This window comes from Setaria viridis, chromosome 2 (assembly GCF_005286985.2).
Source record: "Setaria viridis chromosome 2, Setaria_viridis_v4.0, whole genome shotgun sequence".
Taxonomy (NCBI): domain Eukaryota; kingdom Viridiplantae; phylum Streptophyta; class Magnoliopsida; order Poales; family Poaceae; genus Setaria; species Setaria viridis.
In genome coordinates, this window is record NC_048264.2 from 2,907,753 (window position 1) to 2,933,620 (window position 25,868).

The 25,868-nt window shown below is 47.1% G+C and overlaps 3 protein-coding genes across 5 annotated transcripts; all 3 read left to right on the plus strand.

Moving 5' to 3' along the window:
• Nucleotides 1-1,987: 1,987 nt before the first annotated feature.
• Nucleotides 1,988-4,674, plus strand: LOC117841989 (probable inositol transporter 2). Its single transcript, XM_034722318.2, has 3 exons — nt 1,988-2,361; nt 2,691-2,761; nt 2,854-4,674. The coding sequence occupies exons 1-3, from the start codon at nt 2,229-2,231 to the stop codon at nt 4,420-4,422; spliced, it is 1,773 nt and encodes a 590-aa protein (XP_034578209.1). The 5' UTR covers nt 1,988-2,228; the 3' UTR covers nt 4,423-4,674.
• Nucleotides 4,675-5,209: 535 nt separating this feature from the next.
• LOC117842542 (uncharacterized) lies at nt 5,210-7,716 on the plus strand. Of its 2 annotated transcripts, none has more exons than XM_034723017.2 (7): nt 5,210-5,617; nt 5,697-5,946; nt 6,074-6,226; nt 6,312-6,420; nt 6,495-6,609; nt 7,242-7,302; nt 7,421-7,716. In XM_034723017.2, exons 1-6 carry the CDS (start codon nt 5,573-5,575, stop codon nt 7,281-7,283), a joined length of 714 nt encoding a protein of 237 aa, XP_034578908.1. In that variant the 5' UTR covers nt 5,210-5,572; the 3' UTR covers nt 7,284-7,302; nt 7,421-7,716. The 2 variants fall into 2 exon arrangements, with proteins under 2 accessions (XP_034578908.1, XP_034578907.1); XM_034723016.2 differs by having other exon boundaries at nt 5,216-5,617; nt 7,242-7,306.
• A 10,592-nt stretch (nt 7,717-18,308) lies between these two features.
• On the plus strand, nt 18,309-25,613 carry LOC117842961 (transcription factor PCF6). Of its 2 annotated transcripts, XR_004637583.2 has the most exons (3): nt 18,309-20,359; nt 21,637-21,950; nt 22,024-25,028. XR_004637583.2 is itself a non-coding variant. In XM_034723497.2 (2 exons), the coding sequence occupies exon 1, from the start codon at nt 18,957-18,959 to the stop codon at nt 20,319-20,321; it is 1,365 nt and encodes a 454-aa protein (XP_034579388.1). In that variant the 5' UTR covers nt 18,401-18,956; the 3' UTR covers nt 20,322-20,359; nt 25,036-25,613. The 2 variants fall into 2 exon arrangements, 1 of the variants encoding a protein (XP_034579388.1); XM_034723497.2 differs by lacking the exons at nt 21,637-21,950; nt 22,024-25,028 and adding an exon at nt 25,036-25,613 and having other exon boundaries at nt 18,401-20,359.
• The last annotated feature ends 255 nt before the right edge of the window (nt 25,614-25,868 follow it).

The window sequence follows — 25,868 nt, forward strand, 5'->3', positions numbered from 1 at the left end:
GCTAATCATTGAGGGTTTAATATGACGGATTTTGTTTCCGCTTGTAAAAATTTCAATGGCATATTCCTTTTTCACCATAGAAAGTAGTCTTAAGGGGAATTTGCCCATGATGTGGTTGCAAAATGATGAGATCTCCCGAACATTGTGCTAGCACTTTCTTGCGTGTAATTTCCTTCAGGCATCCAAATTGAACTCTTTGTCAAGAATAGGCCTTTCTTTTTCATCTTATGATTGTTACCACCACTAATTACTCGATCTTCGACCCTAACTTATTCTTTAATAATGAATAAAGTTCCGGCTATCAACCTGCTCATTTACAGTAGTACCATACAGCTACACTCACAAAAAGAGTTTTAAACAAATGCAAACGACTCAAAATCCAATTCTCCAATTGATAGAAAAAAATAGAGCAGCTGAATCGTTAAAGGAGACCATGCATCTCACGCACAACACATTGCGATGATGCGCTCGATGAGCATGTGTGTTACTGTTAGCTGTCTCAAAAACTACAACTTGTTTGTCTTGAAAGGTCTCTGCCTGTCTCCGGTGATGTGAACGGCATGTATTTGGAATCCTCCTTTCTGCACGAAATTTGTTGCCCACCAAGATGACCCGTGAGAAATTGGTAGGCAGGGAGATGGCAGGCATCGTCCTTCCTATAGCTTTTCCTGCCCGTCTTTGGTATCTTCTGCCATCCACTCGGACGAAAAAGGCAATACCTCAGACCACACGAGTAGGAAAAGCATTAGTGTATTCTCACTCCTAACACTTAGCATTTGTCTGTGTTGGGCTCTAGAATCTGACTTGAAAAGAGGTAGCACCAGCTAAACGTAGGAAAGCCCTACCACACAGTTGGTGCATGCTTCACATTGTTCGACTAGCTTCTCAGAAGCACCCAACCTTCCAGGTGCATCTTTGGGCCCTGCGATGATCCTGCTTTAACAAAGGTTGGATGGATCGCATTTTGGTTTCCTTGTCCACAGTACATACGGATTAGCAATGGCAAGGCAACCTCTGCTTAACTGCTGGTTGAAAAGAATGCATACAGATTTTGGATTCCATAAAAATAGGAAAAATTCTTGGTCATGCTCTTCACCGTAAAAAAAGGAGAAGGAATCTTTATTGTGTTATAGGTGGGTTTGCGAGAGATGATAAATTATTTCCCGTTTATAATCTCTCTAATTTTCCCTAAATCACATAAAACCGTACAGTTTTCGGTACAATTTACATGCTCCATATGGGACCAGTGTATTGACGGAATCTAGGATTTTGTGTCTTTAGCTATTCCTAATATTGGATGCTTGCACACTTCCACAGTGGCCTAAATGTCTGAAATTTCCACATTTTCAACTTCAAACGTTCTCTACTTGAGATTGAGGTCCTGTTTGGATCTACCCAACTAAAATTTAGCTAGCTAGTTAAAATTTAGGAGCTTTCTTTTAGCTAGCTAAAGTTTAGCTATGGGTGTTTGGATCCTCTAACTAAATGATAGTTGAAAAGATAGTTGAAAAGATGTTTATCTATTCTATCCCTCACTCCTACTTTAAATACCTTTTTCGAGGAAGGTGGAGGGGCAGTTTGATCTTTTATCACTTTAGCTGAATTCAACCAACTAAAAAATCTTTATGCAGCTAAAATATAAATCCATAGTGATGAAAGCAACGAGGATATGGACAAGAAACGGCCCATCAGCTTTCCATGTATCGCCAATTTCCCCAGACACAGATCGGAAGTCCCGTTGCTAGTACTAGTACGCTGACACTCTTGCCTGATATTTGCTTGCACAAAAAAACACAGAGAGAGCAGAAACAGAGGCTCGCGGTTGTGCAGTGCCACTTGTCCCTGCACTGCACATCTATCCGCGCCAGCAGCAAAGAGATGGCTTCTCGTTCTACACCAATCGGTGGATGTGATCTTCCATCGGAGCGTCCCCATCAGAGTCATGTATAGTCAAAGCTGCAAGGCGACGAGACGGAGCCGGGGTCAATTCGCCACCGGAATCTTCTCGTCACCATCAGAGCCTCGCCGTTACCATCCACACGACGCAACAAGACAATGGCCCGCCGTGGCCATGCTCCACGTACCACCAGTATACGCGCACACACACGGCGACGGGCGACCAGTCCAACTCGAAGGCTCCATTATTTGCGAGAGCATTGAGCAGCCCAAGAAAGCAAAGGATAGGGTAGGGCAGGGTGGCAGTTGCGGAGAGTGAGAGAGCGGCGGCCATGGAGGGCGGCGTGCAGGAGCTCGACGGCTCCGCCTTCAGGGAGTGCTTCTCCCTCTCGTGGCGGAACCCCTACGTCCTCCGCCTCGCCTTCTCCGCCGGCATCGGAGGCCTCCTCTTCGGCTACGACACCGGTGCGTGATCGATCCCTCCCTTGCGTTCAGAAATTCCATGTCTTCTCGCCCAATTGTTCAAGCTCCTGGGCTTCCTGCTGTCACTGTAGCTAGTTTCACCTGGCTAGTTCAGCTCAAAGATGGCCGTTTTGTTCGTGTAATAATCGAGCGAGACCTTTTGAGCTGCTGCTGGTTATTTTTAGGGGCTCGGATGATTTTGCTCAATCATTAGTGGATAATAAACTGTTTAATTTATGGAAGAAATGTGTTCGTCGAGATCGTGGTCAGTGACGAGTGACGTGAGCTCTGTTTGCTCACTTGCTCATCCATCAGTTCACATTTGTGTGCAGGTGTTATTTCGGGTGCTCTGCTTTACATCCGTGACGACTTCCGATCAGTCGACAGGAATACATGGCTTCAGGTAAACTAAAAGAGCCAAGAAATCCTGATGCAAATTCACTGACTCTGATGAATCAATGCTGAAACCAATGGTGGCTGGCCGTGCCCGTGCAGGAACTGATCGTGAGCATGGCGGTGGCGGGCGCGATCATCGGCGCGGCGATCGGCGGCTGGGCGACGGACCGGTTCGGGCGGCGGACGTCAATCCTGGTGGCGGACTCCCTCTTCTTCGCCGGCGCGGTGGTGATGGCGTCCGCCACGGGCCCCGCGCAGCTCGTCGTGGGCCGCGTCCTCGTCGGCCTCGGCGTCGGCATGGCGTCCATGACCTCCCCGCTCTACATCTCCGAGGCGTCCCCCGCCAGGATCCGCGGTGCGCTCGTCAGCACCAACGGCCTCCTCATCACCGGCGGCCAGTTCCTCGCCTACCTCATCAACCTCGCCTTCACCAAGGCGCCGGGGACCTGGCGGTGGATGCTCGGCGTCGCCGCCGTCCCCGCCGTCGTCCAGTTCGGCCTCATGCTCTTCCTCCCCGAATCCCCCCGGTGGCTCTACAGAAAGGGGAGGGCGGAGGAAGCCGAGGCGATCCTGCGGCGGATCTACTCGGCGGAGGAGGCGGAGCGGGAGATCGAGGAGCTGAAGGAGTCAGTGGCGGCGGAGGCGCGGGAGCGCGGGTCGTCGGAGAAGGCCAGCCTGGCGGCGCTGCTGCGGACGCCGGCGGTGCGGCGCGGGCTCGTCGCCGGCGTGGGGCTGCAGGTGTTCCAGCAGCTTGTGGGGATCAACACGGTGATGTACTACAGCCCGACGATCGTGCAGCTCGCCGGGTTCGCGTCCAACCAGACGGCGCTGGCGCTGTCGCTCGTCACCTCGGGGCTCAACGCGCTCGGCTCCGTCGTCAGCATCTACTTCATCGACCGTACGGGCCGGAGGAAGCTGCTCGTCATCAGCCTCGTCGGCGTCATCCTCTCGCTCGGCGTCCTCACCGCCGTGTTCCACGAGACGGCCTCCCACTCGCCGCCCGTCGGCGCCGCCGAGACCCGCCACTTCGACGCCTCGCTCACCTGCCCGGACTACACCCTGTCAGCGCCGACGACGTCCGGCGGTGGAAGCTTCTGGGACTGCACCCGGTGCCTGAAGGCCAAATCGACGGAGTGCGGCTTCTGCGCGTCGGGCGCCGGCGGGCTCCTCCCCGGCGCGTGCCTGGTGTCGAACAGCACGGCGCGCGACACTTGCGGCGGCGAGGGCCGGCGGTGGTACACACGCGGGTGCCCGAGCCGGTTCGGGTGGCTGGCGCTGGTCGGGCTTGCACTGTACATCATCTTCTTCTCCCCCGGGATGGGCACCGTGCCGTGGATCGTCAACTCGGAGATCTACCCGCTGCGGCACCGGGGCGTGTGCGGCGGCGCGGCGGCGACGGCGAACTGGGTGTCCAACCTCGCCGTGGCGCAGTCGTTCCTGTCGCTGACCGAGGCCATCGGGACGTCGTGGACGTTCCTCATCTTCGGGGGCCTGTCGGTCGCCGCGCTGGCGTTCGTGCTCGTCTGCGTGCCGGAGACCAAGGGGCTCCCCATCGAGGAGGTGGAGAAGATGCTCGAGCGCCGGGAGCTCAGGCTCAGGTTCTGGGCGCCGCGCGACCGCGACGGCGATGCCGACGGCAAGGACAGTGGCAAAAGTGCCGGCGTCTGAGGCTGTTCAGAGCGATAGGCAGATTAATGGAAGTAGGTAGTATCATGTGGCGCGTGAAACTCTGCGAGCTTCTGAGTTAAAAATGTTCTTAGTGGTGGTTTGAGGTTGATCAAATTCTGGCTATTTCAAATTTCTCGTTCTACGTAATCTAGTTGTGTCACTTATTGTGAAGAATTCTCCACGATATTTTAACTGAGTTTCGCAGAATGGCCGTATGGATTTTTTCCCCCTTTGGCCACGATTTTATTTGAACCTGCTGCTTTTTGTGGTTTTTATCACTTTCTTCGTCGAGGAGAATTTGATGTTTTCATGTATTTTGCAACGTTTCCAAGAGAAAAAAAGTACAATAAAAAGATAAGTAAAAGATAAGAATGAGGCAGGCTTTCTACAAGGCAATAGCCTTTCTAGCAACCAATTCGCAGGAACTCGGCCCACCGCGGCCAGCCTTCCCCTAATTCGGTGGCGCCAAATCGCTCGGGTGCGCTCGCAAATCCAATCCCCACGGTGGGGTCTGGACTCGAGATCCGCGAGTTTTAGTCCTGACGGGACCGGGGGGCGGGTCCGGAATTCCCCCTATCGATCTCGGGTTTGAGGACCCGATACATAGCGGGTGCGGAGGCGGGTTTATACTCCTCCACGGGTGGTCCACGGGATTTCGAAGTATACAATTCAGTCAAAAAAACTAGCACAGTTCAACAACAACCCTAGCAATATAACTCCGAGTCTACGTTTCAGACTTCCAGTACGTCTCCCACTCTCCGCCGCCCGCCCGCATCCCCAACCTTATCCCCATCGCCCCCTCGCCCAGTCCGCCTCCGCCGCCTGGCGCTAGCCGCGCGCGCCCTCGCCTCTCGCCGGCCACCTGCACCTCGCCTTGTCTTGCTCGGGTTTCGAGGGGCCGTCGGGTTTCGGACACCCGCGGGCTTCGAGGATGGGTGTACATTGTCACCCGAAACGAGGTTCGCGGCGGGTTTTATTCTCAGTGTTTCGGGGGCGGGTACATGGAACCTCCACTTGACCCCGACGCGCGAGTCATTCTCGCGCGAACCGAACGGCGGCTCCTCTTCCCCCGGCAGCCTAGGGTTCTCCTCCTCCGATCAGTCGTCAGCGGGCACTCCGTGACAAGTCCTCACCTCCCCGTGCTCCTCGGATGGCGACCAGCGAGGAGCTCGCCCAGATCGACATCTCCAAGGAGGTTCGTGCGCCCCCACCCTCCCCGCTGCAGAGCGCACGCGAGGTGTTCGACGTTTTGTCTGACCGGCCCCGTCCTGCAGGAGAAGGACAAGCTGGTGGCGGAGGTGATGCGGTACATGCTCTTCAAGACGCACCAGACCTCCGGATGCCCCATCAAGCGGGAGGAGCTCACGGGGATCGTCACCAAGAACTACCGCCAGCGTGCCCTGCCCGCGCTCGTCATCAACGAGGCCCGGGACAGGCTCGCCGCCACCTTTGGGTACGAAATGAGGGAACTCCAGAGGACCCGCGCCCCGTCCACGCGCTCTGGCCGGCCGTCACAGCCGCAGCGTAAGGCATCCTCTTTGTTTCTTTCTTAATCCTTTCCTCTCAATTCTTTGCCATTTCCTCTGCGTCTGTCACCATAACAGCTGCCCGGCAGGCAATGGCTAATGAATTTTGTGGGAAATGTGTTTAGCGAATGCGGAGGCGAAGAGCTATGTTCTGGTCAGCCAGCTAGACCATGAGGTGTATAGCAAGTACGTTGAGGATAAGGAGGCTGCCCCTCTATCTGGCTTTGCTTTCACTATCATTAGCCTTATTCATCTTGCTGGTGGCAAAATCCCCGAAGGTAAGGTAAGGGGGTCAAAATTATTTGCTTTGGTTGGGAAGACTTAATGGTCTGATGTTCCTGAGCTCTGTCAATCACTTTCCAGAGGACCTCTGGCATCAGTTGAAGCGGCTGGGTTTGAAGAACGATAATGATGAGAAGCACCCTGCTCTTGGTAACAATAAGCAGGCGCTTGAACTCCTTGTGCAGCAAAGGTTGGTTTGGTGTGTGCTGTGGAATCTGTAATTCATTGCAAACTTTTTTGGTTCATCTTTGTTGCTTAATGCAGGTACTTGCTGAAGGAGAAACTTGCTGGACCAGAAGGTCATGTTGTGATGTATGAGCTTGCTGAGAGGGCATTGGATGAATCCATCAGTGGGAAGCTTAAAGACTACATTGCACAGGTATGTATGCATCCGCCTTTGCCAATAATGTTACAAATTTTGATCTATCAAAGGCACTGTTTTTTAGAGCAGGCAATATAAAGGTGGTACAAATGTCATGAAAACAGTAGCCTCCGGAAACCATCATCATACTTGTACACGATCCAGTTACTGCATTCTTCTTCCATAAACATGTGTTGTTTGCAGAGTTCTTTCTTCAACCATCTCCAGGGTTATGTATAGTGTCACGACTCATACAGTCATACCTGTGATTGCCATGTCTTTTAAATTTCCTTTTATTACCGTTACAGAAGTATTAGTTGCATCAGTTTAGCTGAAGCATATGTATGTGAATGAAAAGTTGCTTGTGTTCCGCTGCCACTGCTACACTATATGAAAAGGTGAATAGACCGGTTCGGCAGGCTAGTAGCATTTTCTGAATTTTACTTCTGATAATGAACTGCACAGAAACAATCAGCAGCAGCCAGCAGGGGAATATTCCATTCCTGAATCCAATATTCCATCCTAAAATCAAGTCTTGTCAAGATCATGTTAGGAAATTGTGTGAGATGTTTTGAGTCTTTCGTTTCAAAAAGATGTTTTGAATCTGCTAAAAACTAAGCTCAATTTCCTCCCTTTTCATGATGGAGTAGATTGTGGGCACAAGCACTGTCGCAGAAGAAAATTCAAGTTGATATGATGACATGGTGATCAGTAGGTATTTCGATTGCTTCACCTTTACTTGTTTCTTGATCGAAATGGTATGCCTTGTCAATTCCTTTTAGGAACAATAGCTAGTAACATGTTTTCTCATCATTTCTCGGCCTTGCAGGGTATCTGCCCTGTTCGTTGTGGGCGAGGACAAGCTGACTCTGTTCAGGATGGGAAGCTATATCATCTTGCAGGGTCGCTAAGTCCTGTCGAAACAGGGCGTATTTTGTACAGGAGAGCAGATGTGTGCCTCTCAGATTAGGCGGTAGTGTCTTTAACTGAACAATGTTAGTGCCATGCTGTAACCAGCTTACCATGCTTGGATCACCTTTTGTTGGGTAGTATATGTATGTCAGTCTGTGTCGTTGAACGAAGCTGCTTAGCTTAACCAGACCGTACTGTCACTAATTCTGTTCACTGCCGTACTGTCACAAGCAAAGCCATATGTTGTGTCGTGGCACTGGATGCTGCGAGGTTTCTTTGATCCTAACTAAGCAATCCACACTGATCAAACCAATGGCAGCGTGAGGTGCATCTGATGTCTTACCAATATGTGGTTCATGCGAAATGTCTGCAACGTCGGATATTTCTTGGTCCCTTGGCCCTTTGATCAAGACTTGAGACACCGCTATCAGTTGATCAACCATATCACCGGTGTTGGACGTTCATCAGATGAGAAACCCTGTGGCAATTCCATCAACTTGTCGGAACACTTGAATTGGTCCCTGATGCAAACAAGACGTGCACCCAGGTTTTGTTGTTGCTAAAGAGAAATGAAAGACAAGGCCTTTTACGGCCGCTGCATAGCATTTTTATCAGCTGAAACGATGATCTTGTCCTTAGATTGATCAGTCACAGTACAACACGGTAAAGCCATTTGGGAAGAACAGTAGGGAGCTCAGCACATATATAAAATTGTTGGGCGGCCATCACTGATGGTGTCCGTTGATAACTGCGACCACCGGAGCCTCCTCCATGCCCGCGCTGATGGTTTGTGCCTGCTCGCTGTTTGTAATAAGAGGAAAGCTTTCCTTGCGCCAGGGAGATGTGCTTCCAGCTTCTTCTGAAACCCGATCACTGGGTTGGGCGGGATTGAGGAGGAACAGGCTATTGGAATGAAGTGGATTGGGTGTAGATTGGATCTTGAAGACTAGTTTTGATTACTATAAAAGTAAACAAAAAGAACGGAAGCTATCTAGGTTGAAACGCTACTGTACATCTCCCGTTTGATGACACACATCCAGACTATTCTAGATACTTGTAACACACCCAACCCTTCCAGCATATATAGTATCTTCTTAGACCCCTTAGCGTCATCTCCATCAAATAGACATGGAGAATGCACAAATTTGGCTAGGATATTTTCATTTCTGAGATCAATAAGGATATATACAACTCGTTGAGACTTTACTACCTGTCCTTAAATTTAATGGACAAACTAGCTATATGTTCGTCCTTATCCTTTATTATTTTGAAATCATCGGTTCATCAACTTTCCTTCTGTCAGGCGTCCCCTTTTCAAGAGCTTTAATGTCCCCTGCAAGACAATCGCTCAGATTCAGCTCCATCACTCTCTAGTAACAATTGCTCAAAATTGGCAACATCACCTTTCAAGGAACAAACTATTCGAATTTAGCTCCATCTTGAAAATCATTCCCAAGCAATGGCCCAAATTTACCTATCTGTTCATCTATCCTCTTTTCAAAACTCTAAATCCTACACACATCATCACTCAAATTGAGCTCCATCCTCCCTGAACAATCTCTTGAATTTGGTTCCATTCCCCCAGAAAATAAGCACTCAAATTAAAATATGCTACCCATGGGAGCAAGTTTGCAATATGATATCATTTATTCTCAGCATTGCGCTTCGGTATTTAGTTCATTTTTGAATTAATCAAATGCCTACAACATACATTATTGAAATTGTTTTAAGAGATGTAATAATATAATAAATATATGCACCACATATTGTTTAAATTTTTTTCGAAAACATTCATAGCCCATTAAACGGGATTTGCGTCTTTGCTCGTCGTGGAATTATCACTCACCATCAGCGGGATCACCTCCTCTGCAAAGTCGTGGAGACGGAACATACACAACACACAATAAACTAGATCTGGCTGAAGAGTTCACTCACCAGAATAAGCATATGAACCCCAATCTTTTCTTGATAGTTGACTGGCTAGCTCAATAGTGTTGCTTTGTGGTGTTGTCTTCTCATGGAGCATCACTTCAACAATTGTCTTCATGCATGTCACACAATGTTGCTCTAGGTGATGGACGCTTAAGCTTCTCGTAGCCGTTACTAAATTTTACAACTAAACAACACTTGAGAATGTCAGCCGCAACCTGCTGTCAGGTGAGATCCCAACACAGCTAGGGAACCTGAGGATGCTGATGTTCCTGTACCTGAAGTTCTGAACAACATGCTTTAAGCAGAAATCCCCTCATCACTCGGCAACCTTTCAAGCATGTTTGAGTGCAACCTGTCTTAAACAATCTTGTTGGGCCGATCCCAGCGCAGCTAGCAGACTTAATTTTGATCACTGGTTTCTATATCAAAATATTTATGAAACATAGAAAAACCATAACAGTATTAACCTTCCCAATAGTCCTGGGAGAAAAACCCCAATACGAACGACTCAAAACATTTTCGATGCTCGAACTCAACATTAAAAAATTAGGGTAGGTGTACAAATCGTAAGCTTAACAAAAGGTAAGAATTAGGTTTTAAATTTTGTAGCTAGGTATTTTGCCAGCTGGACATGGCCGACAAAAAACTTGATTTCTTTTGGGCCTAACATGTGCCCCAGCGTGCCCATTAAGTCCATTAGGCATGCAAAATCTAGCTCAAATGTAACCAGACCAACCGTCATTTTTCAATGTAAAAATAAATTATTTATTATTCCCAGCCTTCCGGATTTTATTTCGAGCCACCAAAATTAGCACTACGCCCCAACCCCAATTAATGTCAGGCCAGGCTTATCTTGCCAGGCTTAGACCAAGCCTATTTTGCTCAGGTCTAGTCCACAAAAGATGCGTCAAACCTTAGTCAAAACTTGAACCCCACCCTATTAATTGTGTAATACGGGCCGGGGCCATTGGAGTTTTCTGCAACACGCGTCAAAATCAGCACTAACCTAGTCAATACTTGAATTCACCCTATTAGTTGTGTAATACAGGGCCATTGTAGTTTTCTGCAGCATGCATCAAAATAGTTGCTACGAGTTTTTGAAATTTACTCATGAATGTATTTAGAGCATACCCGCCGGTGATAGTAGTTGTGCCATCGTCGGCATCGACATAAAGGGTCCACTGGTTTCTTATACTGAAATATTCATAAAAGCGTAGAAAAATCATAGTACAACAAAAATTTCTAGTACAAACCTATTGAAAATCAACATTTTCAATGTTCGAACTCAACATTTGAAAATCAGAGAGACCTGTTGTAATGAAAAATCATTAGCTTAAAAAAAGGTAAAGAAATGATGGATACCAAATTTTGGGTAATTAGTAGTCCCCAAGTATGCTATCTGATCCATTGTTAATTAAAACAATCAAAATGTAACCCCTAACCCCCTCTATTAGTCAAAACTAGCATCGACCCATAATTAAGTGGTCAGTTCCTTAAGTAAGACTCATAATTGGTCCCAGGAGAGCTACACAAAACCTTGATGAGTTAACAAACAGCATCAGCACACCAATAAGATAGCTTCTCCCCAATTTTTAAACTCCCAGTACCCAGCAGGCAGCCACTAGTTCCCCGAAACGTGTCCCAGCGCAGCCAACCGGAACTGGACAAGTGGCGTGAAGGCACCAGGGAACTGCACACGTCCACTTGACGCATTAGATTACCCAGCTACACAATTACAGCGATTAGACTAATCGAGTGTTTAGCCTGGCACCGGATCTGCTCGCTGATTAAACAACATTATTACTCATAATGCTACTCATGGGTGCACGGGCCAGCTCCCTCTAGGATCTAAAATTAGGCGCAGGCTTTCACGTCCACTTTTACACCAACAAGCCATTGTTTACTCCTCCCTCCTCCTGGCCTCTCCTCCTCCGGCAAGGCCACCGCGGGCCCAGCCACGCGTCGGCGTGGCGGGGATCTCGGCCGTCGGCCGGTGCTCGGGCGACAGCGCTGCGCCGTGGATTTGCATCAGGGGGCAAGACAGGCGCGGCGAGGAAATGATTAAACAATACCAGCGGTGGGTTAGGGCTAGTCATTAACTAGGTGCTGTTAGGGGTGACTAGTTTATGCCCTAATGGCACTGGCCCCAATGCTATGCAACCACTGCACACCACCTTGTAGTCATGGGTAACTGGGAGTTACCATGCCTATCTTTTCATGAGGGCTGGCGATCCTTACCATGACTATCTTGTACGGACAAATGTCGCTTGGCAATTTTATTCCCTTTACCCTCTCACGAAAGGTTTTCATCCATGATCTATCCTTTCATCCTTTGGAGGGGTAGCAGCCCCCCCCCCCCCCCCCCCCCCCCCCCCCCCCCCCACTGAACTGTGTATAGACTTGATTGATTCGGCGCTATCATGCCTGCCTCATCTTTTGAAGCATTTTGGTTAAACTATGTGAAGATCCCTCGTGATATGACTTACTATCATGCTTTGTCGTGTGTAGGCTTTAGTTGCATGCGCTAGGTTTTTTCTTAATTCAAAAATACTAAGCTCTTTGTCCCCTAGCTAGGCAGATAGTTTGTCATATGTTGAGTGAATATTAATTAGAAAAAAAAATATTTAGAGCGTAGCTGGGTATCAGTCACAGTCAGTACTGGTGAACGTTTCACCCAGCATTGGGGCTTGGTTTTTCTTTTTGTTACCTTTTTTTTTTTGCCTATTCAGCTATATCTTGCATACCAGCAATTTTAGACGCTTTCTAGATTGAGACCTACACCCAATAGGACTTGCTATCTAGGTCTAGCTAGTATTCCCCTTATCTTTTGTAATTGATAAGGTGCTTGGAGATTTGTGACATGGCCCTCTTTACAAGAAAAGTGGCACTCCTACCTTGCATGCACATTCATGTGTGATCATAAACAAATGAAAAGAGAACCTAACCACACCTGAAACAATATGTTACGCATGTAGCTAGGGTTTGATGATAGCTCTTACAAGTGTCAAGTTATAACTAAGACCGTTAAGATGCTGCAAACCTGAAGGTTTGTTTTCTATGGCAGTGTAGGTTCAGATCCAGACACAATCCGCTAAACCTACTCTTATTAAGGGTCTATGTGGTTGGTTAACTAGTTAAGTTACTTGAATTAGTGCTAATGATCTGAGGGCGATGCAAGAATTCAAAGATAATACTATACAGGAGTTCAACGGCTCAATTTCTTTCATTCTCAACGGTTGGTTGAGTTGAGATGAGCCAATTGAATTACAACTCTCATAGAGTTCCATTCAATAGATCATCCTCTTCCGGCCACAAAAAGATATCTATAATTTAATTTGGATGTCTACATATAGTCTATGAAACACAATTTTTGAACTCAGTAACTTGAAATATAACACACTCATAAAATCGAACATATTATGATGTTATGAAAGCAGAGACACTTTTTGAGAGAAAACTACATGTACTTTTTCAGGTTTCGAACATATATATCTAACAAAATACTGTAGTTGAAGTTTCATTGTCTACATATATGTAAAAAATGACTGCCCTATATGATAAAATGGAGTGTATCTTTTTTATTACAGGGAAAATGGAGTATACTTTCTACTATTTCCTCGGAATTGCAAATGATAGTGTTGTTCCTAAGAATTAATAGTAACTTCTGCTCTTTGCAAGGTTCACTCTTTGCTGTATATCTGTACCAAAGATTAACTGCTACAGTGCTACTGCTTTGCAGCAGGAACAGGAGAAAAAGGATACTACACTTTTCATCAGATTCACTGTTTTTGTTTTTGAATAGTAAAAACTTTAGCCGTATGTACGAGTAAACCTCATTGTTGACTCCTTTTTACAGTTTCACACCCTCCGGCCTCCTCTGACCAAATTCTTACATATGCAAGTGACATTATAATACTGGCACACACCACCTTTTCCTGTTCAGTGATGTCAAATTGGGGCAGGCTGTCTCACTCTCACCTCACTCGCTGCAGTGCAGTACTGCTAGCTAGCTAGTGGAAGGGGGAAAAAATGGTGTGGGAGCCCACGCACAAGCCACCATGGCCAAAGGGCTCAAGCTCCATAACTGTCTGGCCCCGGTAGCCACCCTGTGGTGTGTACTCCGTACACAACTACAGAGAGGGGAGAGAGGCGGCCATGCATGATGGAAGGAGGGGACAGATGCATTCAAGCAGCCTCACTTCTCTGTTGCTCCACAGGAGAAATAGAGCTCTACAACGGCATCTTTGCTTGCAGGATGAAAAAACATGTGCCTTCTGACCTGGCAAAAATGGTACACTGATGATATTGTTTGTAGGGTAGGGTACCCTTGCTCATCAGTTACATGATGAAATGTTCAGAAAAAAAAAAGAAGTGTATTAGGTAGATCATGGCTGAGCCTTTATGTAGGAAGGTTGTATTTGAAGTCGTTTGCGTTGTGGAGTAGATATCATCAGTGTTTACAGTTACACATTCTTCAGATTCGATATCCAATGAAATAGATTATGTGGCGAGCTGTACTATCTAAAAAAATAGTTGAAAGAAGAAAAAGGCAACTGTACTAGATTATTCCCCACTCCAATGTCCAATTCTCTTTGGATTAAACTATTAGCTCTCTCAAATTCTTTCAGGTCCAACAATACTTAAATTCTTTCAGGACCAATAACACTTAAAATCACCATGGTCCCCAGAAACCAGAAGATACTTCTTCCAGCATAATAGACCTTGAACACTTCCAAGACGATCCTCTTCCCTGTCCCAAATAGACAGATCCTAATACTATTTCATATTAGTGCCCTAGCAAAAAACAACAACAACTATTTCTTCGATTCCATGGTCCCGTAGACATGATGCGTACAAAATATTGGAGGTAATACTGGATAATATCATATATTCTCATATTGACCTGATCTGTTCCACATTTTTTAAATCAAACCAATTGACTTCCAAATACATATGCTCATACCTGAGGGTCGTACATATCTGATAGATTTGGTATAAGAAAAAGAAGAAAGACAAGCAATTTAAAATGACCACAAGATGCGCAGCTCCTATTTCTCACTTTATCCTTCCTCCTGAACCGTCCATTTGTTAGCAAGCAAGGAATCAAACAATGGCAGGAAAACAATGGCAAGGTGGCATCTGTCTATCTAGCTGTGTGAGCAACAACCAAGTGCAATATACAAAACAATTAATACCGATCAATTTGATTCCAAAGAATGTTGTATATATGATCAAAGAAAGTGACTTGTCACAAACATGAGCAGTCATCAAGAACATTATTACAATGACACCTTTTTGCATATTGCACCATGTGTACTCAAGATTGTAGATAAGCTAAGGTAGGTGTGTAGTACACACATGAAATGAGCAAAGCGTAGCACGAGGGTGGCAAGAAGCTTGTAACATGGCTATGGAAAAAAGCCGAGGTTAAAATTTCTCCCACAAGCTCAACCTTTGTTAGGACAATAATTGGGGCCTGTTGCAAGCAATGACTTGATGCTGACCCAGAGAGAAATGTGAGTGGGGAAAAGGCAGGCCATGTGCAATGACAACCACAAAAGGACATCCAGATCAAAATAGTGTGGCACCTTTTTTCTTCTTCTTCGTCTAACTCGATCAGGAGATGAGACTTGAGATCATGCACAAGCTAAGAACACGACATGAGCTAATGGCCCGAACTCTGAACTGAACAATCTTATCTGCGTGTCAAATAAAGAGACGTGGCGAGGGAGGAAAAGGCGGTGTTTACGGCCTTGTACTTTGTGTTTCCTCCGAGCATGCTTCTCTGTGCATTATCACTATCGCAGGCTCACTTTCGGTTATTGACAGTACATGCCTACTGTGTGTTTACTTGCATTGTGAGTTTCTCAAGATTTTATCAAACACTGCAAAAATCGTTTAAAAATGTTACTTTTGAGGAATTACCTTTATTTTGCCATTTGAATCAATGGCTGTATATGAAAAGCTAGCTAGCTAGCTTATATAGTATGCCAATACAAGCTCATTAAAAGAAGGAAGGAAGGAGCACAAGAAAATGGTAGGAACTGTACTCCCATCAGGTTTTCGTGCATAACCATATCATCACAGTACAGCTTGGAAAAAGGTTGCGACTTGTTTCATGGAAAAGCCCCCTTCTTTTACTGATAATCTGAACGAAAAAAAAAAGATGAGCAAAAGGCCGTGCCAAATGATGCATGAAGCAAGCAAGCATGCACGCATGAACACTGTGCTTTTTTCCTTGGGGCGATCAGAGAGATTCAGGGGAGTAGGCCATGCCAATAATTCGACGCCGCTGAGAAATGTCCAAGCTGTGTTTTTTCCAACAAAAAAAGTTGTACTTGTACTATTGTTAGTTTAGCGGCAGTGTGTACTGAAATGGTTTATTTTGAGCTTACAAAGTTTGCAAGCTAGCTTTTTAGAACCTAAATCAATTCATTCAGCTAGTACCTAGCAGCTGCATGCATGAACATTATCCTACTAGCTACCTCTTCTTTTATTTTCACTCCAGCTTTATCTTTGCATTGATCAAAAGGTTTTCTTCCTACGCTGTAGCTTTATCTTTATATTTTTTTAAAAAAAGAGGGGAAGGAGAAAAGCAGAGTAGCTTTACCGATCCATCGATCGTCCATCATATGATCCCGCGATTTTGTTATTCCGTAGGCTTACGTGCTAGGGAGCTAAGTTAAGTAGCTACGTTTAGAATATCTCATACTCCCTTCCTCCATTTCTCCCTCCGTTTCAAATTATAAGTCATTCCAATTTTTTTGGAGAGTCAAAGTATCTCAAGTTTGACCAAATTTATACAATGAAGTACTAACATTCGTGATACCAAATAAATACCATTAGTTTCTTCATTAAATATATTTTTCATAGTATATTTATTTAGTGCCATAGACCTTTGTGATCCTCTCTATAATTTTGATCAAATATAAAATAGTGTGACCTCTCTAAGAAAGTTGGAATGATTTATAATTTGGAACGGATGGAGTGCTAAACACTACGCTCCAGAATACTGTAGAACAGTGAAGCACATGCAAGTGACTGACGAGGAAACTGCGCGCGATCGGTCGAGTGGCCATTCCATTTCTCAAAGACCCCGGCTGGCCATGGGACAGCTGCGCGAGCTGCCTTAGATGGATCCCGGGCAGCTGATGAACTGACGCCATGGCCATTGAAGGAGCAAGGAGAAGCAGACAGAAGCTAAGGCCATGGTGGCCAATGACGCCGGCATTCGAACTGGCATTATTGGGCGAGATGTTGTTTGTTGTTTCATCAATCATCAGAGAAGAAGAAGGGGGGGCACTGCTGGGGGCATTGTGCATTTGGAGCATTGCCGCCCGTTACCGAACCGCGAAAGGTGCCCATAAATGGTGGCGCTCCTGGAGGGTGGTGTCTGTGGACCGGGAAGGAAGAAGCAAGAACCCTACCAACCGGCAGTAAAAACAGGGGCTGGCTGCCGATCGTTTGATCGAGTAAGTTTGGTATGCCCACAGGCACAGCCTGCAGCAGGATGCCTGTGCCAGATAGATCCAAGCTTTCGATCCGGTATAAATTAGGTATGTCGTCCTGCTTTTCCGTGGCCCATTTGCTAGTGTAATGCCCGGTGTTTTTTCGAGTTTAAATATGCATGGCATTTGAATGTGGTGGGGGGAAAAAGAAGGGCGAGCACTTTCAGCAGTAGATGCATGCATAAATGACGTGATGGATCATAAAATCGATTGCACTTTTGTGATATGTTTACATGTCAAACCATATTAGGTCTATCCAAGTTTACGTAACTAGTGTCAAGGATCAACACCAACCACATCAAAAGAGATGCGATGCAAAATACACTATCAATAATGGATTCAGTCTAATAATACTAAATTTTCGCCGTGAATGTTAGTCAAACTAAGACGATTTGACTTACTCTCTCCATCCTAAATTATTGTTTGTTTTGGCTTTTCTAAATATCTAACTTTTGCTTCGCTATCCATTTAGATATATATTATGTCTAGATATAAAAAAATAAAACGAATAGTAATTTGGGATTGAGGAAGTACCCATATATTGGACCGAGGGAGTAACAAGTGAGTAGAATACGCTGTGGTAAATCGAAGAAGCCGGCTCCAGTGCATAGATCAATGTGGGCAGGCAGAGGCACAAACCAGGGAGGCTTCCTACTACGGGTAGCCGCCAGATGCTCTTACCATGGCAGAGGAGGATAATGTGCTTTTCACGGCACTGTAGGCACATTCGGATCCCAGCGTGTTTCTCTCCCGTAGCATACCGGTAGCAGTACGCGACACACGAAGCTCGTACGCGTACACGGAGCCTGTACACGTACGATTACGCGCGCCGTGCACAGTGCCGGGCTTGGAGGATGTGTTTCCGGTACTACGCGGCACGCTGCAGGGGCAGGACTTGGTTGGACAAAGGAAGGAGCACGTAAAAAACGATCGCGCCTCTCGAGAGTACTACGGCCGCGCACAGTGGCCAGCGTCAAGGGTCCGGCATGGAGCGACAGTAGCGGCAGGCGGCGGCAGTGCCAGTACCGCCGCCGCCGCCGCCGCCGCCGCCGCACTGTTCTGGGATTCTGGACAAGGCACGGCGGGCGCACGGAACAGAAACTCGTGCCGTGCCGATGCGACCGGGTGGGATGGGATGGGATTCCATGCCGACATCATATCGGCGTCGCCACGACACGATCCCTTTCCTCGGCGGCTGACAGTGACCAACGGCTCCCATCAATCGTCAGATCACGGCGGCGGCCGCGGCGGGCGAGTCCGGCGGCAACGCCTCCCCGCCGCGAGCCCGTGCCGCGAGGGCGGGGTGAGACGTCAGATGACGGGGCTCCGGCCGCGACCGTGCGGGGCGTGGGTGCACGCGAGGCGAGCATGACCCTCTGGCCGAATCGGCAGGCCAAGGGAGGGAGGCGGCCGTAGCATAGCCTGCCGCCTCGCCTCGTGCCGCGCACCTCCCCTTTTCCCCTCTCATAAAATCTCGCTCCGCCTCGGCAGCTCGCCCCCCGTCTCAGTCGCCAGTCTCATCACCCCCCTCCCTCCACTCGCCCACTCGCGAGCGCCAGCAGTCCAGCACCCAGCAGCAGCGTCACAGTCCCCCTCCCTCCCTCCCTCCCGCGCCCCAAAAAACCTCGCCTCCCGAGTTCTCCCCCCGGCCCCGCCACCCGCCGCGCGGTGCCTCCGAACCACGCGCCGCCACCGATCGCCGCTCGCCCGCCAGCTGCCACCGTCGCCGCGCGCCAGATCTGACAAGACGACGCGCCGCGCAGCGCCCCCACTGCCGCGCGCCGATCGCTTGCCTACCCCACTCGCTCTCAAGCTCATTGCCACTCGCTAGCCGCCACCGCGGGAGCGAGCTCCGCTGCAATCCGCCCGCGCGGGCCGCGGAATTGCCACCCCACCACCGCGGGGGGTGAACGGGCGGGAGCGTAGCGTGCGCGAGCGAGGTGGGGCCAATGCGGGGCGCGCCGGCCGGGGCATGGTAGGGGCAGCCGCTGCGGGGGCTGCTGCAGCGCCGGGATGGAGGCCGTCGTTGCCGGCGGCGGGGAGGGGCGGGGCAGCAAGCGGGGCCGGGTGAAGGCCGCGGACCCCGGCACGGAGCCGGATGCCAAGCGCCGGGCGGCGGCGCCCGCGCTCGCGGTGACGCCGTCCCCGTGGGCGCCGCAGCAGCAGCACCCGGCCTCGCGGATCTACCGCGTCTCGCGGGCCTCCGGCGGCAAGGACCGCCACAGCAAGGTCTACACGGCCAAGGGCATCCGGGACCGCCGCGTCCGCCTCTCCGTCGCCACCGCCATCCAGTTCTACGACCTCCAGGACCGCCTGGGGTACGACCAGCCCAGCAAGGCCATCGAGTGGCTCATCAAGGCCGCCGCCGCCGCCATCGACAAGCTGCCCTCGCTCGACGCCGCCGCGGGGTTCCCCGCCCACCCGGCCTCCGCCGCGGCCAAGGACCAGCACCACCGCACCCCGCCGGATGCGGATGCGGACGCGCCGCCGGACGCCGACCACCACCAGCACCAGCAGCAGCAACTCACGAGATCGGGATGCAGCAGCACGTCCGAGACAAGCAAGGGCTCCGTTCTCTCGCTCTCCCGCTCCGAGAGCCGGGTCAAGGCAAGGGAGCGCGCCAGGGAGCGGAGCGCCGCCGCCAGGGACAAGGACAAGGACCCCGCCGCCGACGACGCCGCCACCACGGGGAGGCGCGCCGCGCCCACCACCTCCTCGGCGCAGGCGGCCTCCTTCACCGAACTGCTCACGGGGATGGCCGCGGCCACGGCGGCCGCCGGCTCCGCCCCCGCCGACCACAAGCAGCAGCAGTCGCCCCCCTGGCAGCCAATGGCTGCCCCCGCGATCGCCGACTACATCGGGTTCGCGCAGCCCCGGAAGGCCGCCGGACACGCGATTGCGCACTCCTTCGCCTCCCCGGCTCCCCATCTCGCCAACATTGCGCCGATCGCCATGGCCCCGGCGCAGCACTTCGGCTTGGCGAGCGGCGCCGTCACCGTCGCCTCTGGCGGCGGCGAGCCGCACGCGGAGATGACGCAGTTCTCGTTCTTGCAGGACCACTACATGCCCGTCCACGCCGCGCCGGCCTCGGGTCCCGCCGGCGACTACAACCTCAACTTCTCCATGTCCTCGGGTCTTGTGGGTGTCAACAGTAGGGGGACCCTTCAGTCCAATTCGCAGCCGCACATCTCCGGCCACCACCACCAGCACCACCAGCTCCAGAGGCTGTCTACTCCACTGGACGCTCCCAACATACCCTTCCTGTTCAGCCCGGCCGCCGCGGTGACCACGCCCGCCACGGCGGAGAGCCAGTTCGCCGCGTTCCAGCTCTGGAACGGGTTCCAGCACGCAGACATGAAGGAGAAGGGCAAGAACTGATTGACAGCTGCCCAATGCCGCGCAGTGCTTTCCGGATGGTAAGCCATGAACTCTCGAGCTTCGTTTGCTTTTTGGATGCTTGTGTTTGGGGGCCTTAATTTAAGGTTACGGTGCTTGCCATTTGCCAATTTGATATGATTATCTCCCCCTTTTGGTGCCTCTCGAGGTGGCCGTGTGTCCCCAAATCCCATAAAACCCTCGGGTGGTTCTTGGCAATTGACGAGTGTCAAGGCTTTAGGGGGTGCATTCCGCTCAACTTTACAAATTAGAACAGGTGTCGATTCACGACTCACTGGATCTGGTTTGGTGTTCTGTTCCACCCATCAGCTATTTCATAGGAGACAGGCCAATCACATGGTTTCTGCTCGCCCGGCACTGGATTTTTAATGCCTTAATTTGTAGTAAGCCCAGGCTACGTTACGGTAGTATTGCATGAAAAGGATCTGCTGTAGTGCTGTACTAGGATCAAATGCATGAACAGGAGACACTGTATAAACATAAATACCCACCTAGTATTGCTGTATTATCTAAACACATTTCCAAATGGACTTTTGCTTGGTTCAAATACAGCTAGTGGCATAGCTGAGCATTTCTTTCCCATGTTTTCTTCTTTGTCAGCACCTACTGTAAATTGTGACAAGAGGTGAATGTGCATGTATTCTTAGCCAAAACAAATTCTATGGTTGAAAATCTGTAACATTTGGAACTTAATCCTGATACTGTGCTTGGTGTTTTGTCTGTATCTCTGACAAAGCTGCGTATTTAAGAAATCTTAAAGTTGTTAAATTTGCTACCCCTGCAATTGCTTAACTCTATCCTGAAATGTCTTTGAAACAATATAAACACTCAGCAATCATTGCATATAGGCTAGAGTTATTTTGATAAGGACTTCTGCAATTTTTGATAGAGGTGATGGCATAGTTGACCTGGCCCTTGTCCATGTTCTTCCTCTTCAGGAAGACTAGAACATCTGCGCAACATCTGATAAGTGTGTTTGGTTTTGGGCTGTACTTCTTAGAACAAAAAGATCGAGCATGTTACTTTTTGCATGTGGGAAAAAGGTATTTCAAATATAGAATTTTATATTTCCCGTATAACAAGGGGTATGCTATCTTTTGAGACCCTGCAGTACATTTGTCTCTTTTTTCGTAGCATCTGTAAAATGGCATAGCCATCTTCTGTCACATCTTGGACTTCACTTATTTACTAAACTTCAACAAAGAACAGAGCTAGAATCTTTTTGATCTGGTTGAAACTTGAAATACATATTGTGACCATGTTATCAGGCTATCTTTTTTTTTCTTGAACTTCGCAGGAGAGCTGCGTGTCATATCATTAAGGTAGAAAAGATAGTACAACGATCCCGGATATACCCAGGTCGAGGTTGAAACCCACACACACACACAGTAAAAAGGCAAAGTTACAGACTCGCCACAGCCTAGTAACAAGACATGACCCGGGGATCCTCGGGGCTTAAGCCGCCACAGTCAACGACCTTGCTAGGAGTTCCTGGAGCCACACACCAAAAACTACACTCATCCACCACCGTCCGGAGGAGATTACTAACATTTGGCGACCTTCCCTCAAAGACACAAGCATTTCTATGCTTCCAGACCTCCAATGTCACAAGTATGATAAGAGAATTTAGACCTTTTCCTCATTTCCTTTGGCACACTTCTGATTGTGCTCCCTGCCATCCCAGGAGGCGAGATGTTGCCATGGGAGCTGCAGCAGCGATGTTCAGATGTTGGAGCAGCAATGCCCACACTTGTCTGGGAGTGAAAAGCACATAGATTAGGACAAACTCAATGAAACTCTGTAACATTGGGAATATAACCCTGAAACTGTTCTTGGTATCTTGTCTTTTTTTCTCTAACAAATCTTTACCCCTGCAACTCCACTACTCTATCCTTGTCTTTGAAATAATATAAACACCCATCTGTCATTGTCATGTAGGCTAAAATCCTTTTCATAAGGACTTTTGCAAGGTTCAGACAGAGGTGATAGCATAGTTGACATGGTCCTTCCCTCATGCTGTTCTTCTTCAGAAGACTAGAAGATTTGGGCAGTATCTGATAGTGTGTTTGGTGTTTGTGCTGTACTTCTTAGAACAAAAAAAATCAAGCATTTCAATCAATTAAGCTGCTTGCTTTTGTTTAATCTACCCATTTAACTGTGTGATTGCAAGGGTCAACCTCTAAATCTCCTTAATGCCATATACCTTAAACTATTGATGCTGTCAACAATACCTGAGAGCTCAACTTCTGCGTATTGTCATCCTAAGCCTAGCATGTAGAATGCAATTATTGCCTTACCCATTGCATTGTCACATCCACATGTTTTAAGCTAAGATAGGATTTAAAGTTTGGCTCCTCCATCTCATTCTCTTTAATTGTAACATGGCTTCATACAGAAGATAAACATCAACACAGTTCAAATTGTTATGTTACCTTTTGCTCGTGGGAAAGGGTATTTCAAATATATAATGTTATATTTACCCTAAAAAATGTATGCTATTATTTGAAATGTACATTCTCTTTTCCCCACCTTAGCATCTTTAAAATGGCAATCATCATCTTCTGTTACATCATGGATTTTGCTTATTTACTAAAAGCATTCAAACTTCACCTGAGAACAGAGCTAGAACCTTTCAATCTGGTTGAAACTTGAAAGGCATAACGTGCCCAAGCCAAAATTACAGAGTAAGAAGCACATAGACTTAGTATTTGGTAAGGAATACAGTATATGGTACACCCAAGTGAAGTGTTTTGTTTCTCGTCTGGTCATTTTTGGTACGTTTCTATTGAAGCTTCATCTAATAGTCTAAGGTTAGAAGTTGTTGGCTGAGTCACTAATAGTGGAACACAAGGCACACACGATTTATCTGAATTTCTGGTTTCTCAAACCAGCAGGAGAGTCTGAATTTCCGGTTGACTGTTGAAACAACTGGTGGAAGTAAGGATGTCAAGTTCTTTCTAATGGAAAATAATCAAGAGTAGTATATAACTGCACAAATAAGACATGCATTATAGGAAAACTATCCTTGTACATTTATTGATGTCCTGAAAAATAAGATATTGTTGTCTTAGTCTTGTCTCAGGATATTTAACTATGACGTATTTGGTCAAGAAAATGTCATATATGCATGGATCAACAAATCATCATAGTTCATAACCCTGAGTCCTAATCAGTGCTTTGGATGCTAGGTACTAGGCAGGCTGTGGGGTGGTTCCATGGCGTCCCTAGCACCTAATCACCAATTAATCAGGCTAGGTGATGATTAGACACTAGGTTGGAGGGTGGCATCTTAAGCCAAAGCATCCAGCTTTTTGTAACATTGTTCAAATAAAACAAGGCATCTGTATCCCTTGAGGGATGAACTGTTCACCATGATCTTCTTGCACTATTGTTAAGACTTGATTACCATCAAATAACTTAATGTAGAACTACAAGTGCTATTCTTCAGTTATGGAACTTTAAAATTATTAATAAACAGTGATATTGTAATCCGAAGATCTTTCACAACATGTAATGCCTTTTTTTTTCACGTTAACCATGGCTTCTAGTTTTAATTAAACAGGTGCTCAATAGAATTATTGTTTTTAGCTAGCATGTGCATATAGAACATAATAATAGTTATAAAATGATTGTTTCAAAATGGCTCTAGTTTTGCTAAACTAGATAGCACCTCCATTATTTCTCAATGTAAGAAACAAGGACAATCTTCTGTCTGAGAAGAAAATAACAGATCATATACCAGCAAATGGAAAGTGCTGTTGCACACTATTGCTTCCTGTTGTACCTAACACTCTAACCGCTACCAGTAGGTAGTATTATAGTCGCATTAATACTTTTCTAAGTTCTCTTTTGGGGTGATTTATAAAAACTGAATAATTAATAATGCATTTCTTGAGTCTTATTATGTGTAGGATTTGCATTGATAAAATTATAGTCAATAGTCATATAACATAATCAGTTTTCCTAATTTCTGATACGATAGAGGATGTCATTTTCAGGAATATATATTTTTTATATTTGATGGAAGAACTATGTTTTATAGTTGTTGTTTTCCATTATGTGCTGATTATTTACTACTCCTGTAAAGATATTTAATCGAGAAACTAAATAAAGGGTATTGCTATTAGCTATGCTATCACGAATAGGTTGTTCAATTAATCTTTATAATAGCAGAACCTTTGTATCTTGTGCTTTTTAATGAAACTATATAGATCCTAAAGTATGCTATCCCCAAGGTATCGTTGAATTTAGTTGCCCCATCTTATTTCTGGAAAGCTCTCAAAGTGGAGACTTTATGATGCAAAGCTAAGCACTTTAAATAATTTAATATCCTACATATAGGCTTGTTTACCTCAAGTTTTAGCTTATCACTGAATACGGTCAAGTGGTCAACCTAGTGGAATGAACAAAAAGTGCTACGTGAAAATTAGTTCTGAAGTGGCTGAGCATAGTACCTGTTTTCAGTTAAAAAGCAAAGTCGTATAAATGAAGTGTCATAGCTCAGCCTATTCTGTTTGTCAGCCTTCCAGACTATTTTGAGTGGCAGATGAGGAAGAACACAACATAATGTATTGTTTGTTGATGATAATAATAATTGTATAGTCTTGGTCCGTTCATCATACAAAGAGAAACAATGCAGACTACACATGTTTTCCTATTTTATCTGACAGAAACCATAATTCTTGACACTTTACAGGATGTGAAGACATCAAATAATTGCAACCTGTCCCCACAAGCACCATCCATTGCTTGAAGCGGCTAGCGCTTTTGGGATGATTCCTCACATTCTTGGAAGCAGATCATCCTTCAGACATCTACCCTGGTCATCACTGGAGAACCTCGTCGTTGTTACTCTGACAACCATCCGCATTTTTTACCCGCCTGCTGTTGTATTCATTTTGTGGAGGTGAGATTTTTCGGAGAATGACTTGCTGGAGTGCCCTGTCAGAAAGCATTGTAATCCTTTCCATTCTAAACTCTCCCAATGGACGGATTCGGCTCTTGATTGGCACTTTCAAGTTCCAGGGATCAGTTATCTGGGCCATTTTTATGGTTCTCTGGTTGTGTGTTGTGCGAGAGAAGTGAGAGGACTCATGATTTGATCCATCAGATGAAGTCGTCTGTGGTCAAAGTCTGTTCCCCTGTTGTGTGCTGAATACACTGCTCTAATGAGAGTCTGAGATGTAAATTTAATTTTCTTTTTTTTTGCAGTGATTATTTCGTATTGCTCCCTGATTTATGAGAAGCTAGTATTGGGTGTCTGTGTTTGGTCAATCTATGCTGGTTACATGCTGAAGGTGGCCCATGTGCTGACCTGACTGAATTCTGAATATTGTGATGTACAAGCAGGCCAGCACTGCAGAGTGCAGTCTGCCTTGCTATTCAGTTTGAGCAGCTTGTGAAACATAGATGCAAATTCTGAATTAGTTAGTTCTTTCTCGCCAGAATTTGATGAATGAAGTTTAGACATGTCCTTGACATGTCAGCCTCAAAGCTATTGAAGTCATGGAATTTTCAGTCGACAGTATT

Bases quoted from the DNA above. Each gene is read 5' to 3' on its own strand.
- LOC117841989 (XM_034722318.2), top strand. From the start codon at position 2,229: ATGGAGGGCGGCGTGCAGGAGCTCGACGGCTCCGCCTTCAGGGAGTGC. The intron at 2,362-2,690 runs GTGCGTGATCGA...ATTTGTGTGCAG, and splicing joins CCTCTTCGGCTACGACACCG to GTGTTATTTCGGGTGCTCTG. The intron at 2,762-2,853 runs GTAAACTAAAAG...GTGCCCGTGCAG, and splicing joins ACAGGAATACATGGCTTCAG to GAACTGATCGTGAGCATGGC.
- LOC117842961 (XM_034723497.2), top strand. From the start codon at position 18,957: ATGGAGGCCGTCGTTGCCGGCGGCGGGGAGGGGCGGGGCAGCAAGCGG.
- LOC117842542 (XM_034723017.2), top strand. From the start codon at position 5,573: ATGGCGACCAGCGAGGAGCTCGCCCAGATCGACATCTCCAAGGAG. The intron at 5,618-5,696 runs GTTCGTGCGCCC...CCCGTCCTGCAG, and splicing joins AGATCGACATCTCCAAGGAG to GAGAAGGACAAGCTGGTGGC. The intron at 6,227-6,311 runs GTAAGGTAAGGG...ATCACTTTCCAG, and splicing joins TGGTGGCAAAATCCCCGAAG to AGGACCTCTGGCATCAGTTG.